Genomic DNA, 15,650 nt, shown 5'->3' with positions numbered 1-15,650 from the left:
TCTCATCACTACAGTACTTCGCACACTGCAACACCTCATCAATCTGCTTTGCTTGCCAGCAAATCAAATGATTCTTAATCATCTGGACAGTCTCAGGTCTCAACCCTTCCATGAATCTGAACACAAGGTGATTCATGTCCTTCGCCTCAATAACCTCTGTGCCACTGTAATGTTTAAATGCCTTCAACAACCTCTCATAATAGGCATGTATCGACTCCTTGACTTCCTGAGCCGTTTGATCAATTCTTTGCAAATCATGATTCTTGGGCGAAACTCTCGTTTTCAGAAACTCAATCACCTTATAATAATACTTCATCACATCAGGAGACGGCGCACCTGTGTGTCTGTCCCTTGCTGGTTCCTCAGTCGGCCAATCTAAGCTCCTTTTGCACTCAATCCACAAATCAGCCAGAACTATGATCTCAAAGAGAGCATTCAGGTCTTCCCAAAGACACTTCACAAGCTTCACAAACCTGTCTGTCTGCTGATACCACTCTATTGGTTTCTCCCTCATCCTGGGAAAATAATTCGTAAATGACAGAATATCACCCCTAGGCCACGGTACATGGACAGGAACCCCTCCGGCAGTCTCTCTCATTGGTAACCTCTTTACAGTGCTTGTATCCTGTAATGTTTTAGCTGACTGCTCTATGCAATCACTCTTCCTCTTGTCTCTTTTCTTCGCCCATCTACCTTCCCACTTCTCTAAGGCTCCCCAAACTTGTGCACTTTGCAGTATCTCCTTGAGGTGTGCTTTCATTCCAGTAGACCTCATGTGTTCAAAATCCTTTGGCTCAAAATCTAATCTGTAACTTCTCTTCAAATGTTTGGTATTCTCTAAGTCTATGTCGTACTTGTCTGCCAAATTTGCCAACCTCTGGTGCACCCTGCTCACTTCTCTAGTTATCTTCGGGCACAAGTACCTCAATTTCGCTTCCGTGTATGACTCTAGCCTGTTCACATCCATGCTCCCTTCAACAAGTTAATTGGCTTCCATACCCAACCTCACATGGTTCAGGTACTCTTCTCCTTCCGCTCTCCCTGCTGCTACAGGAGCAGTCTTTGGAGAATTAAGCTTGTCTAACCAGTTGGTCAGCTGTTGTGCTGTTAAACCTTGCATTGAGATATTACCAGCCTGCACTAAAGGTGTCTGTGGTACATTCGCATTTGAGATCTGCGCTGTCAGCAGTCTCGAACCTGACTGTCTCATGGCATCTGGAGGAGCCCCAATCGGACTGAAATCAGCAAAGACCTGGATCCGTCAAATGTCGGTTACACTGGAACTGTCCCTTGGGAGCTTCCTATGAACCCTTCTATTGTCGTATTTTGTGTCATTACCCCTTGATCGCATACACTAGGCTTCGCCTGCACATACAATGGTACTGTTGGACCAACCGTAATAGGCAAAGATATGGCATCTGGTGTCTGTCTATTCCCCAAAACCTGTGGAAGACTAACTCCCGTGTTCTGGCTCATCACTGGTGTCATGTCTGACTGCACTCCTGTAACCAAAGTGTATCTCGGTATCATTTGCGGCTGCCCCTGGGGCAGTAAAGGTGGAGTTGGTTCAGTCTGAATCAACTTTGGTCTCCCATATACTGGCTCTGTCGGCACCATCAGATTGGTTGTAGTCTCTAGGATAGGTACATCAGGGTAAAGTCTCTGAACCTGTGGCGGTTGCAACTGGGGTTGCATCATCTGTGTTGTGGGCACACCAAAACTACTCTGCATCGGGACTTGTGTCCAGACAGAACTAGCCTGTGTCGGATTCATTGTCGCCTTATCTTGTATCGAACCTGTAGGACCTGTACTGGTACTCTGACCACTTTCATCTGGCACATATGGTGGTGGACGATCATTTAGTAACTGATTAAGGAATTCATCATCATCTGAGTCTTCTATCCCTAATGAGGACTTTCTAGCTTCTTTGTCCCTGGAAGGACTTTTTTCAGTTTTACGAGTAGCTTTCCTCCCTTTGCCTTCACCCTCTTGGGCTAGCGCTGGGAACAGCATAACTCCATCTATTGTCTCTCTCCTCCAAGCTCTCTGTGCACTATCCCATCTAGCCTCTGCTAGCGACTTTTCTGCTTTCCTCATTCTCCTCTCAAATTTCTGTTGCTGTTGCCGTATTGCCATTAGTTCCCATATTGCTAACGCCTCAAACTGTGCTGGTCTCGGAGGTGGCTTCAGATCATTTAGCACCCTCCGCAACTTTACTAAAATCCTCAAATTGAATGTTCTGTTCTCCTGAAACACTAAGCACCCCTCCTTCTCTGTGGCTTTGCACCATTGTTTTATCCAAAGGCATGGCGCGACACCATTTTCCTCCATTACAGTATAAGCCGGTGTACCCTCTAACTGTGTAACCTACCCTACACTCGCAGTAATATATACATCTCCCCTCAAAGCGCTCTTTAAAGCCTTGAAAAAATTCACCTTTACGTCTTTTATTTTGTTCACAAACAAATCAGGAAGTGACTATAATTCCCAGAATTCTCTTCGCCTACCTTCTCAACCAATTGCCTCTCACAGACGGCTGCCAATCCGTGCGCAACCCTTCTCACTAACCAACCTATCCCAGCGCGGCTCCAATGACGTCACACACACTGCGGCTGACAAAGTCTTGCGGCTTGTCTTCCCACTCTCGATTCACACAAAACTAATGCAATATATTGCGAGCACCAACCAAAATGAAACTCAAATTTGCCGGTTTACTACAGGAAAGGGTAACACAATCGCTTCAGAACTTTACAGAGATTTGGCTTATCCTCGGCTGTTACTCTCTCCTTCTCAGATCCCGCACTCACAAGCAGAATTTGACCTGCAAATTCTACCCTCGACTTGTCAATGGATTATTGTTCTAGTGCACTTTAGAAATCACCAGATCTCCATTGAAGTTTTCATTCACTCACTTTGACTCAAACTTGACTCGTCGACTTCACTGTCGACCTATTAAACTGCCCAAATTACAACAAGAACCAACTGTCTCATACACTTATCAATATACTCCGGAGTTTTAGACCACGCAGGGTCCGTACATCATCAACAACCACGTGGACGCATTTTTTTAGCACAAAGCGCCACACTCACATGAAGTTCGCCGACTTCCCTACTCTCATACTGCGGAGTACGCCTACTCCTACTAAAATATCATCAACTGGCCTAAAATCCTCACAAACATCACAATTCACCTGCGATTTGCATTAGCTGTGCAAGCGCAAAACCTACTTCATTCACACTATCACTAGAACGCCGAGAACATACTCAAACTCCCTTCAGCAAGCTCCGAGATTCCGGGTAAATCATTTGGGACTTAGGGACGCATCATCTCTCCAATTTGCATCATTTGAAAAAAGAAAAACCAACGAAACACAATTTATTCGGTACACCTTGCCTACCACCAAACCGCTTCACCTTGTACCATCTGTATCAGGACCTCAAAGGATCAACCCCATCAAGGGCCAAACCAACCATACTACTACAAAACTGTTATCAAACTGTTATCTTTCGTACTGGGGCCCCAAAGGGCCAAACCATTACCTCTGCTACCAAAACTGTTAGCGCGTCGGAGCCTTAATAAGTACACTTACAAGGGGACGCATTTAGGCCGACAAACCTTTGGACCGCGTTTGGAGACTTCCAAGTACGAAATATTTTCTTGGCATCATCAAATCAACAAATCAATACACGATCAATAATGACAATCACTAATCAATAAGCAATCAATAGGAATCAATAATTGAACACACCGTGACCTTTCAGTCAAGAATAACCACACCAGTTTAGTTAGGTGTTAGGATATTTATTTCCCTATTAGTAACAACCTAATAGCATGTAATAAATCATATCAGAAGCGCTACTACTCAGTAATCAGAGCACAACTTAATCAATGTGTAGACTACAGTCATTCAATATTTAGACACATCATTAATATGAATCAACTTAGCAGAGTTACATTAGTACATGAATCAACAAAGGAAGAACTCAGGCATTTGTCTATTTGCATAAGATATTAGTGAATACCTTAACTAACCTCAAATTAGCATCAGCATGTTGGGCTTCATGCAAAACATTTTAGTGAACATGAATTTAGAAAACATCTAAACTAAGGCCTCTATCAAAATAGCAGTTGGTACCTAGAAAGGAAAGGCAAACAGACATTCACAATTTGCATTGGATAGTTACCAATCCAATAGATCAGCAAGCAGCGTCAGTCTTCGTCCTCAGGACATCAGTTCAACGGCATCAGCAAAGTCAGAACGGGGCAATGTCTCAAGATAGCATAGCTAAAGAATAGGATCCTTCCCTCATATGGAGGAGAAGATAATATCAAGCAAAGGATGGGCTGAGAATGGTTTGGGTGATTGGACAACTAAAAGACTAAAGTATGGGTTTGGAGTGTCCGGAGGAACGGCAAAATGGCAAAAGTCTTATGGCAAAAGGGAAATGGCAAATGTGATGTTTTCCCCATGGGTCACTCAGTTAAATCAAAACTGTCTAACTATTCCCTATTTCCTCATTGGATGATATTTGGTGCATCCGTATCTCTGTCCAATAACCTGGTAAGCACCTTGCTAGAATTTTCCACAGTTCAGTTCCCATGTCACGGATTGGTCCATGTTACTGAAGTATTCAACGGTTGGAATGTCAGGTAGAAAATGTTACAGTTTGCGCTCCAGTCAGTGTCTTCATTGTCTTCTCCTAGGCGAGTTAACCTTGCACCTGTTACGAATTACACTGTTGCATTTAGCAAGAACATCGCCTTGAGTAAGCCGGTTCTCATGAGAAAGAATTTACTACGGTTACACACAGATAGCTCTTGGAAAAGTACAGCTTTGTGTCCTTCAGAAAAACACCACACTACACGTTAGAAAATACAATTTAATATGAGGCCAGGCAGCTAGGCCCAAGCCCTCGCAAAGCTAAAGCCCTTATTATTTAATGAAGCAAACTCTTAACACATAGGTATAATTATGATATACTAGTATAAATTCAAACATTATTGCATAATAATTCAGAATTAATAAGCCTTTTCATTAGTCTTCGTATACATTGGTAGCCACTCCCCGTGGGCACATTTCAAATGCGTGCATTATTTCCTATGTTAACACATTTTCTATGCAGCTTCATCACACAATATTTTGCAAGTTTTCGTATTAATATTGCTTTTAAAAGGCACACTCCAACAAACCTTCACACATTTGGAACATCATATTACAAAATCCAAGGCCTATCTGCATTCCATAACACAAGGTAGACAAAACAAGATATGCTATTGAAAGACCAGACAAGAGTTACAAGAAGGTTATGCTTTACTCCAAAACTTAGTAACTTAATATATGTTTTCCCTAACACACATCTTTACTACATAAACCTGTCCATAAGTGCACTAGGTTTTGGGTGACATTCGAAAAAAGATTAGGTATTTCTTGATTTTATCTCTGTTGTATTACACTTTGTAATAGAATATTGTCATTCCTTCCTACAAAATTCACATTTTGAAGAACAATATGTCATTAGCTGCACTTGTTCTTTTACCGTACATTTCATATGTATTGTTGCAATATTTGATTTTTTGACCACTGCTATGGAATTAAACCTTACATGTTTCATTTAAGATTAAGCCTACGTAATATAATCCAAATTTTTTTTTTCTTAGAACATTCTTGTGAAGAAAAACTCCCCACCTTACATTAAGGAAGAAAAGGGTTCGAAATATGCTCTTCAACTGAAAAATGCCACGCTATCCTGGGGAGGCATGGATGACGATGAGAACAGTGGAATCACCAATGGTCAAGCCGCATGTAAAAATGGCATTAATGTGGAACCTCTCTTCAAAAATCCAGACCCTGCCACACAGGTTACGGAATCAGGGAATACTTTCTCTTCTACCATACTGCACAACATAACGCTGGAATTACAAAAGGTGGGCTTTCATTACAACACATCTCACAGAATCAATGCATGAACAGAAAACCTGGCAAAAGTAAACGTAGTAGTTATGTTTATGGCTTCTGGGATGAATGTGTAGCTCAAACAGATCAAGCCTTATTAAAACAGCTGTATATGGATTGCAGCAGTGCCACTGCCCCAGGCAGTTAGTGGTAATTAGCTATTTATAGTGCTGACAATGTTGCCCAAATATTGCCAATTTTGCGATTTAACATACTGGGAAACAGTTTTTGCTTGCAGCAAGAAATCAAAACATTAACTGCTTAATTGCAATTCAGATAGGGTGGATAGAATGATTCTGTGCGGATCAATGTATTTATTCGTAAATAATCAATTAAGAACCTTTACACAATCTAACAAATCATTTCGTAAATGAATAATCTGAGTTTTAACGTGGTGCATAAACCCTTACCTTTTATACAAGAACAATTACATTGGTTTTGTCACTCCATACGCTAACACAAGTAAGTGCAGTCTATTGGCTAATTAATAAAATCATGCCAAAGAACCAAAATTCATAACAATCATCCACAACAATTGATATATACATAGACTTGAAAGAAACATCATGAAAATACTGTATAACCTCATATACAATTAGAACCAGATCACCGCTTCGGGTGATACCTTGACTGCTACTTTCATAATTTTAACACTATAACATAACGCTTTAGTAAGGAAGCCAAAATATTATCTTAGATTTCAGAGCTTTAAAAGTGCTAAAATATGTAACAGGAACTCTGTTTTATGGGGATATAAACTACATGCTGCCAATTTTCTGGGGAAAGGTTTTCAGGTCTGACTACTATCCTCTAGGGCAGCGGTTTCCAAACTTTTTATTGCCGCGCCCCCCAGTTGAAAAATAAAAATCATTGGGGACCCCTCAGAATTTTTGACAATTATTTCATAAAGATGGCAATGTTTAACTATGCCTAGACCTATTGAAACATTGCAGTTAAGTGCTGTTACTTTTTTAAATATGCAATAACATGCGCTCCCCCCCCCCCTGGGTCACTTGAGGCCCCCCTAGGGGGCCCGCCCCTCAGTTTGAAGACCTCTGCTCTAGGGGAACCAACAAAAAGTTGAGTCGAATAATTTTGTGCACAACATCCACCCAGTTGCAGCATGCAGATATCATTTAGGTGCTTATATGCCTGACACGCAGTCGTTTATTGTGCATATTTTTTCTTTTAGAGGTCTTAATGATCATGACTTCTTAATCCATCCTTGAAAGCCTCATAAAATATGTTCCCATAGCACAAGGATTGTGAGCCGGATTTATCATAGTGTTGCATCGCCCAGGGCAACACGCAAGAGGGCACAGTAAAGTGTTGCAACACTAACGTCAGATTTGTCAAGTCATGCGAGGCCACATTACATGGCCCGGCATGGCTTGATAAATCTGGAGTAACTCAAGGCAATTCAGATTGCTGCCTTGCGTTACTCTACCTCACTGAGGGGTTTCTTGGTTTGAGGATAGGTTTTCCCTCATATCCAACCATGGATTTTGGTGTATTTATAGATTTACCATTAGCGGTAGACCTTAGAATACATCAAAATGCTACTCCTCCACAGGGGAGGCTTAGCGAGGAGAAATATCTTTATTTCTCTCTCTTTTTTCCTCTTTCTACGTGTGCTGCAGAATGCAGCACACGTAGAAAGAGGAAAACACCTCTGAGGATCGTTTTAATGCAAGAAAGTGTCCCTTCCTGCAGAAAAATAATCTTGCCTGAAACACAGCCAACCTTACACTTTGACACAAGAGTGCCTGGATTAGCGCTAGGCAGTCAAAAGTGCACAAGCACAGGGCAGAAATGCATTGTATAATGTTAAATATGGCACATTCTTGTCCTTTCACACAGCATAGCACAGCAAGGTGTCTTGCTGCGTTGTGCTGTGTGAAAGCATGATGGATCTGGGCTTCAATATCTGAGACATAGAATAGTTTTCTCTTCATAATTATTTTTTCACTATTAACTCAAATTCACGTTCGCATCACACACTGTTTTAATAGCTGTAATGATTCCTACAGAACGCTCAGATGTATAGTGCATCTCTTTTTAAGGGCCCATCTCTTGAATTTTAAAATACTGTCTACTTAGACAAATACAAAATAAATATGAAATGTATCATATTTCTATAAAGACTAAAATTAGATTATGCATACTTTGCTTTTTGTTGCAAAGTAATATAGTCAGTCTTGCTGCATAATTTAGGAGTCCACTGCTGCATGAATAGAATAGCCCTATTTATCTATTTGCCTAATTTACATTGTACCCTCCGTGGTCTGTGTTTTATCTTGAATATTTTCCAAACTCACCCTCATTGTTACAACATTTTTACTATATGGGTCACTCATTTTCTCAATAGCTCATTCTCTCTTTGCTGGAATGCTTTTGTTTGTACTTAAAAGGAAGAGCAAGGCTTAGGTTTTAACAGCATTGAATGGCACTGTTTGCAACAATTGTTTTTCTTTGTCAACTGTCGTACCAAATGGGGCAGAGTGGTGAGAGATTATTTCGGGGAAAAGGTGCAAAACTAATATGGAATTTCGCCATGACCCCGGATGCTGAGCAGCTACAGTCGTCTCATGGATGCTAAACAACACATGGAAAACAAAGCTTCAAATTTCAAATACAATTGGTAAAATCTTTGTTAGCCTTATGACGTGCATGTTATTAAAGAATAGCAGCTCTCTGTACAGCTCCTGGTGACCACACAGTTTTCTTGCACTAGTAGAGGAGTCAAAATGCAAATCGTTGCATTGAATTGAAACTTAAAAAACAAAAAGTTGGTTATCTGTTCCATGAGTAAGGTTTCGAGGCAGAGAAAACTAGCCCTCACTTTCTTTGTCAACTAGAATGCGGACAACGCCGCAGGGCATACAAAATGAAGATTCAGAAAATCTAACATTGGAGGTACCTTATTCATTAGAAACTGAACAGCATTTCAGTGCAGGATATTGTAGAGTATGAGCATTAACTTTAATTGTATTTGCTTCTTTCTCCACAATAAGCATGCCAGCAGATGAGGTGTGGTCAATACAGTAAGTAGCAAAGAGGAGGAAAGAAGCTACATTTTGAATCTGTAGGTGCCTTTTTATGAACTACTCAGAAATAGCAAGTGCAAAGAAGTCCTATGATGAAGCCAGGAGCCTCTGATAGTTGCAATGTCAGAGACTCACTCCTCTGCTGTTGGTAGGGGAATAATTTTTCGAAGCATTCTAAGGGCCTCATTTACAAGGCTGTTGCACCACCGGAACGTCACTTTTTCCAACATTCCAGTGGTGCAATGTCCTACTCCATATTTACAAAATGGTGTTAAGCCACTTTTTGTAGCTTAACGCCACCTTGTAAATACCGCCCCTTTACACGCATGACTTTGGATGAAAGGGGTGTGCAATGGATTTGCTGTGAGCATTCCACATTGCATTTTGATGCTGCCCCAGATTCGCCCAACGAGGAGAAATACTTTTATTTTTCCTTGTTTTTGCTTTTTCTATGAGCACTGCATGCTACAACCCACATAGAAAGAGCAAAATGCCATTAATGATTGTTTATGTGCAGGAAGGTGTCCCTTTCTGCACATTAAAAATCATTAAATAATGATAATTACTTCTGTGTGTATTGCATTATGCAGCACACATAGAAGTAACAAATCAACATTATTGATGTGTTTATATGCAGGAAGACTGTACAGAATCTAGTTAGGTCAAAACACAGATTAGAGGGAATCTCTGATCAAACTCTGGTAGCTCTTGTTTCAGCAGCAAGAAAACCCCACATGAGTGCATATTAGCAGTACCAAAAATTTTGTAAGTAACTACACATTATAAAATTTCCAAATCAATTTAGAAGAACAAAGAAACATGTAGTGAGCCAAACGAAACCAAGATCATTAAAAATCGATTATGTTCAACCAGAGATGTGTTTTTTTTTTTTTTTTTAAACGTTTAAGGCAAGAACCCCCCATGAAAAGACAATTGCTTGTGGGTGGCTAGGACCTATGCATCAATTCAGGCTTACTGCAATGGAGCAGAGGTCGGATACACCAAGCGATCATCGCTAACACAGTTTTTACCTTCTACCTTCAGACTTTGGGCCTGATTTACAGTTTGGTAGACCCTGTCCACCATAGGTTAATCGATTCATCTAGCTATGAGCAGACCATATGTTTTTCATCTATAAAGCCCTTGGCTGCTTCAATAAAACTTTTCTCAAACAACCTGACAGAATAGGGTCCGTTGGAGAAAGAAGATTACTCCACTCACCCTATTTAGGTAAGGTGGATAGTCTAATGTATTTCTTTTGTCTCTGTTACCACAAGGAAAGCTTGCCAGCAAGGAACTCCTGCTTTTGGTGTTTGTCTTTCTGGGAATGGTTTGTTGAATGTCTGTCAAAACCAACAGCGTCCACCTTTTCTGCCTCAGGATGGGACACTGCCTAGACACCATCTTGGTTGGTGGGTCTAGCTCATTATGTGTTGCTAGGGTATTGCCTAATTAAGGTGGGTGGCTATATGGCGACACACTGGACGTATGAGCAGACTCATCACCAGTACCCCAAAGACCAACCTGTCTGTACCTGTCAGTGCTTCAGCGGCATACTGCACCAGCCATGCTGCCAGTTTCACAACACATTCATTGTCCTTCTCTAACCCAGGTCACTCTTCATGTGTAAGGTACCCCAGACACAGTTTGATCAACATGATGAATTATATTTATATATTTCTTGGGGAGATTATCCTTCTCGTATGGATATATCAAGGGCAAGCAATGAATTTACTTTAAAAGAAAAGATGCATTAGAGATGCCTCATTCCAACAATAGGACATACTTACATTACACCTCAGAAATCTCCTGGAGAGCATGCTCTATAGCACCTGTAAACATAAAGAAAACTCTACAGTGTAATTAACATACACTTACTGGTAAAGCATGCAGAGGAAATAAATTACCTCCTGACCATAGAGAAATTTGATTTGCTTTTCAGCCAATGGCTCACCGGTCACAACCTAGAAGAGACATACCATCATTCCCCTCCCCTTCTTCTTACCTCCATCAGGTGTCTTTTCCTCCCTGGTATCAATAAACAAATGAGGGTGATGTAGTGAGTGGATTGGCGCTCCTACTTTCAAATTTATTTGTCTATATCCAAAAATAGTGAACATGGTGCTCAAAACTAAGGTTTCACCCCCCAACACCTTACATGATAACACTATTGTTATCAGCACAATGCAATAAGTAATGGCACACGTGTAAATCAATAAAGTAAATTAATACAAAAAGTGTTAAACATATAATGGAAAAACAATAATGTATTCACAAATGCTGTCCTTTACAAAGTTCAATAATTGTTTAATTCACACAATTGAAATTCTGCAATCCGATCAACATGTCCCATCCAAAGATTTTTTTCCACATGAGATAAACTCCTTTATCCAATAATATTCTCTAATCCCGCAAAGAACGTCTAAAAAGGTAAACACGTGTTTCATCCGGGGTGTGCCCCAGGATTTCCTCAGGACCTCCTAGAATAATATTATCCATAAATAACGCATCAATATTTAAAGCCAATATTACATACATTTTCTAGTTAGTGATAATACCATATCTCCTTATCCAACAGTGGGAACCATGCAAGTTATCCATCTCAACCGGTCCGTGAAATCCCTTTATCTTAGTGAATGGCAGTGTAATGAAGAATAAACAAACTGTGGTAGAAATAGACTGTGGTAGAAATAAACAATGTACACAAACAATGAATAGTGGCCAATGTGCCCTGTGTGAAACTTGCTCAAAAGATCAATTTGTCAGCTTTAGGGGTGCCATATATTTGAGTAGAATTCCATATATCCATTTATTCCCCAAAGTGGATGAACCCAAAGAATAGACAATATATACCTTAAAGTCAATAGTGTTGTATTGTTCAGTACCTTGCTAAACCTTGATTTCTTAAGAGTATCCGAATATTTACATAAAAGCTAAAACACACATGAACAAAGGTTTAATCAATACCCAGTAATCAATATTCTAAACAGCTTTATGATGTGATGTTCATAACCTTTGCTCACCAATCATCCAAAACTGTCTGTATAAACTGTGTGCTCTATTAGCACAAACTCATATTCGACTTCGTCTCCTATAATATTATAGAAAACCAAATTAAACCGCTATCAACTTCACGTGGTTCAAATGAACTGGCCTCCTGAAAATAAATGGATCTCTTACCCGTATCAGGTTGCCAATTTAGTTTAGTTTTCGCTCCTCATGCCGCGAGTACGCCGAAGCACTGTGTTTGCACCCAAATCTCTTCGAATAGGTCATTTTAAAGCCCGCGATTTTGTAATAGTAATAGAAAACGGACTCCGGAAATGTCCTAGTGTGATTTGAAAAACACAAAGGACAGACTATCGTATTCAATACAATCACCTATCCTAGTGGTCATGATAATAAAGAACGGACTACGAGAGAGACCTTATACAAATTGCAAAAAACATAAAGAATGGACTATTCTAACACGTAGTTCGCCTATCTCAATTGATAAGTATATATATATTAGCTTTCCTTTAGCGTGTATCTCCCCAACCATATATTGAGTTAACATCATGTTACAGTAAATGAAATTATACAAGATATAACTATCATTTTTTCTTTATAATTATACTGGTCAAAGTAAATTCTTCTCATTCACTAATTTATCACTCCTCTATATTCTCTCCCGTTTTTAATATCCAGTCCCATCTCTATTAAGGTAAAAACCAGGTTCCTAAACTACTGCCTTGTACTCAAACCCAAAATATTTGCTACAAATATGTTATCTCCATCGAACTAACTATAAAAAAAAGGAAGTTAATAGAGCCATTGTGCAATAAATTGAAATAAACCAAGAGTTCCCAAGTCAGTGTAATCTAATATAGTAACATACAAAACCATAGTACAAGCTCACTATTGAAACGGTTCCAAACAAATACACCGTATATACTATAATAATGTAAGATCGAGCCAACACAGCTACAGCCTAAACTAAAATTGGCGAATATATAAAATCCTCTACCCCTATTTAAAATTTTATGTGTGAGGACTCAACTACATTATCACCTTTCATCAGTAACCATATATTACAATATTTTCTCCCAATCTTAAAACATCTATTTACTAGTCTCCGAGGAAATACTCCATCTCGTAGTCCGTGTTAAATCCTCGCTCCACTGCTCCTAACCTAATAATCCAAATCAACTCTCTTCTCCGTAAGGCTAGTTCCCTATTACCCCCCCTTAGATTCCGATCACAATAATCAAAACCGAAAAATGTAAATTCTTTATGAATTCCTTGTGCGTCACACAGAAATAATTGCTCTCCCAAAAATGGTGATACCACCCCGTCTTCTCAATTTCTTCACTAACCTACCAATAATCCCTCCCTAGAAAATTCTTTAGGGAACTAGACTCCTTACTCATAGAACTTACCTGGGGCAGAGAGCACCGAAAAGTAGCTCTGAAGAAACTGCAGCTGCCAGTTGATGAGTGTGGATTTGGCGCCCCTTCGTCTGAGCTCTAGTTTATGGCTGCACAGCTGCATTGGGCAGCCAGATGGCTCACCGGTCACAACCTAGAAGAGACATGCCATCATTCCCCTCCCCTTCCTCTTACCTCCATCAGGTGTCTTCTCCTCCCTGGGTCTACGCTAGACTCACCTGGCTCTTTACATGTGACTGTGGCCCAGAGAGACCTGCGCCGACTTGCTTTTTTCATGAACCATATCCCCCCATACAACCCCAGTCTCCCCATCGGTTTCTGAGCTACCTCAGCTACCTGAGTTACATCGCCGGCACCCTCTGGTGCTGGCACGACTGCTCAATCGTCATAGCTACAGATATGTTTTCAAACTGCCATCTTCTTTCATTCCCCCAACCCCAGTCAGACTTTGTTACCTTCAGGTCAGTTCCTCACATACCACCGGCTGCACAAGACTTGCATTTATCTGTGGGGTGCTAGAGATGAAGAACCACCCACTTACACTGTGCTCAACACCTTCCTCACTATGGGGAACAGACACCAACTTATCACGTTGCTTTATAAGGGCCTGCGCAGCTACAGTGGTTTATCACTTTCACCCCTCTGAGCGAAATGGGAGGGTGCTTCACGATAAAGAATGGGCCAGAGCACTGGAATTCCCATACTTTTTTTTCCAGAAAAGCACACTTCAAGAACATACAATTCCACATCCTCCACTGTGCATACCTGACCCCATTAGCAAATCTGACCTGCCATTAATGCCAGCCTAGCAATGCTGACCCCCACCACATGCTATGGGCATGCCCCACCCCGCAAAGCAACAACAGCCTCCCTGCTGGAATGCCTTCATTGCTACAACTTAACTGCTTATGCAACCAAGACTCATATGGAGGGTGATAAATCTGGTCACCTCATTGCCTGGCTTATTCACAGGAACAAAGAGAAACTCCCGTTCTTGAACTGCAGTCCCCTACAGGGACTCTCCTCCACACACAACTCAACATTTTATCGGCCTTCCACAACTATAATTCCCTCATGTATCGCACACAGAAGAAGACCCCCGAGGAAGCTATTGCAATGTTCCTGCACCCTCTCCCCCGCCACACCTGACCCCATTACGACTCAACAAATATTTTCCCACAGTAAATCTGAGCTGTCTTTAATGCCAGTCTAGCAATGCCGACCTCTGCCACATGCTTTGGGCATGCACTGCACTGTCAGCCTTTTGGAGTGAAATTCACACTACCCTATGCGAAGTTACAGAACTCACTGACCTCAACTCCTGGCAGGCCTGCGCCTTTGGCATTTTCAAGTGCTGGAAGTGTCCGGCTGTCAGCACCCAATATGCCAGTCCGGCCGTAATCTTGGCAAAAAAAGGCTGCTCACCCTACATTGAAAGGCTCCAGAGGCACGCTATTGGAGGCTTGGTGCGAAGCGATGCAGAAGTGGGTAACTGTGGAGGGAGCAGCTCTTCATCAAGGAGAGGCATATGGATCTGTAGGCACCTCATTTCCCTCGCATGGACTACTATGATAATGGAATTTAAACATCTTACAGCTGCACTCCAACATAGTACACAGCCCACATCTGAGGCCTCTGCAAGTATCTCAACGGGCTAACTAACCCTTCCGCACGACCCTCATGACGAGAGTTCCTAAGAGGATCTACACCCTTACCTAGCAGTCTAACCTGGACTGCCCTGCCCTCTTACAACACCCCAGAGTCAAACCTTGCCTAATCAGTGCCTGGGTATACCTGTGGTTTCCTCTCACCACCTCACTACACCCTGCTACTTTAGGACCTGCAGAGCTCTGCCGTGGTGTTCCCATCCCCACTCTCACCTACCTCAGTTTATTCAAATGTTAATGTTTCTGTTTAAGGATTGAATACATTGCTTCCACTGCTGGCACCTTGTCCATAATAAATACAGTTTGACAAATTTTGTTACAAGTATAGTGTTACCTTCCATTTTCAAACAAGGGTAACTTTGTGTACTAACCGCATGTACCAATTCCTGACTTCTTATGTACCCCATTGTCATTTCCCTTCTTCAAAAAACCCTTGATAAAAAGAATGTTTGGAAAAAAAGGTTATAAAAAGCTAATTATGACAACTAGGGCAGAATCTTTTGCTAAGACATATTGCAAGTTCCTAATCTAATGGGTAAGTTTTTTTCTGTTGTG

The 15,650-nt window shown here is 41.0% G+C and overlaps 1 protein-coding gene across 1 annotated transcript in view; it reads left to right on the top strand.

Moving 5' to 3' along the window:
* LOC138268264 (ATP-binding cassette sub-family C member 12-like) overlaps positions 1 to 15,650 on the top strand; it is a 1,444,059-nt gene that overhangs the window by 757,381 nt on the left and 671,028 nt on the right. Inside the window, exon 11 of the mRNA XM_069217748.1 lies at positions 5,660 to 5,926. Within this exon, the coding sequence (XP_069073849.1) occupies positions 5,660 to 5,926 (267 nt within the window). The remainder of the gene's footprint in view (positions 1 to 5,659; positions 5,927 to 15,650) is intronic.

Source organism: Pleurodeles waltl, chromosome 12, assembly GCF_031143425.1.
Source record: "Pleurodeles waltl isolate 20211129_DDA chromosome 12, aPleWal1.hap1.20221129, whole genome shotgun sequence".
Classification (NCBI taxonomy): Eukaryota; Metazoa; Chordata; class Amphibia; order Caudata; family Salamandridae; genus Pleurodeles; species Pleurodeles waltl.
This window is presented reverse-complemented; position numbering and strand designations above follow the sequence as displayed.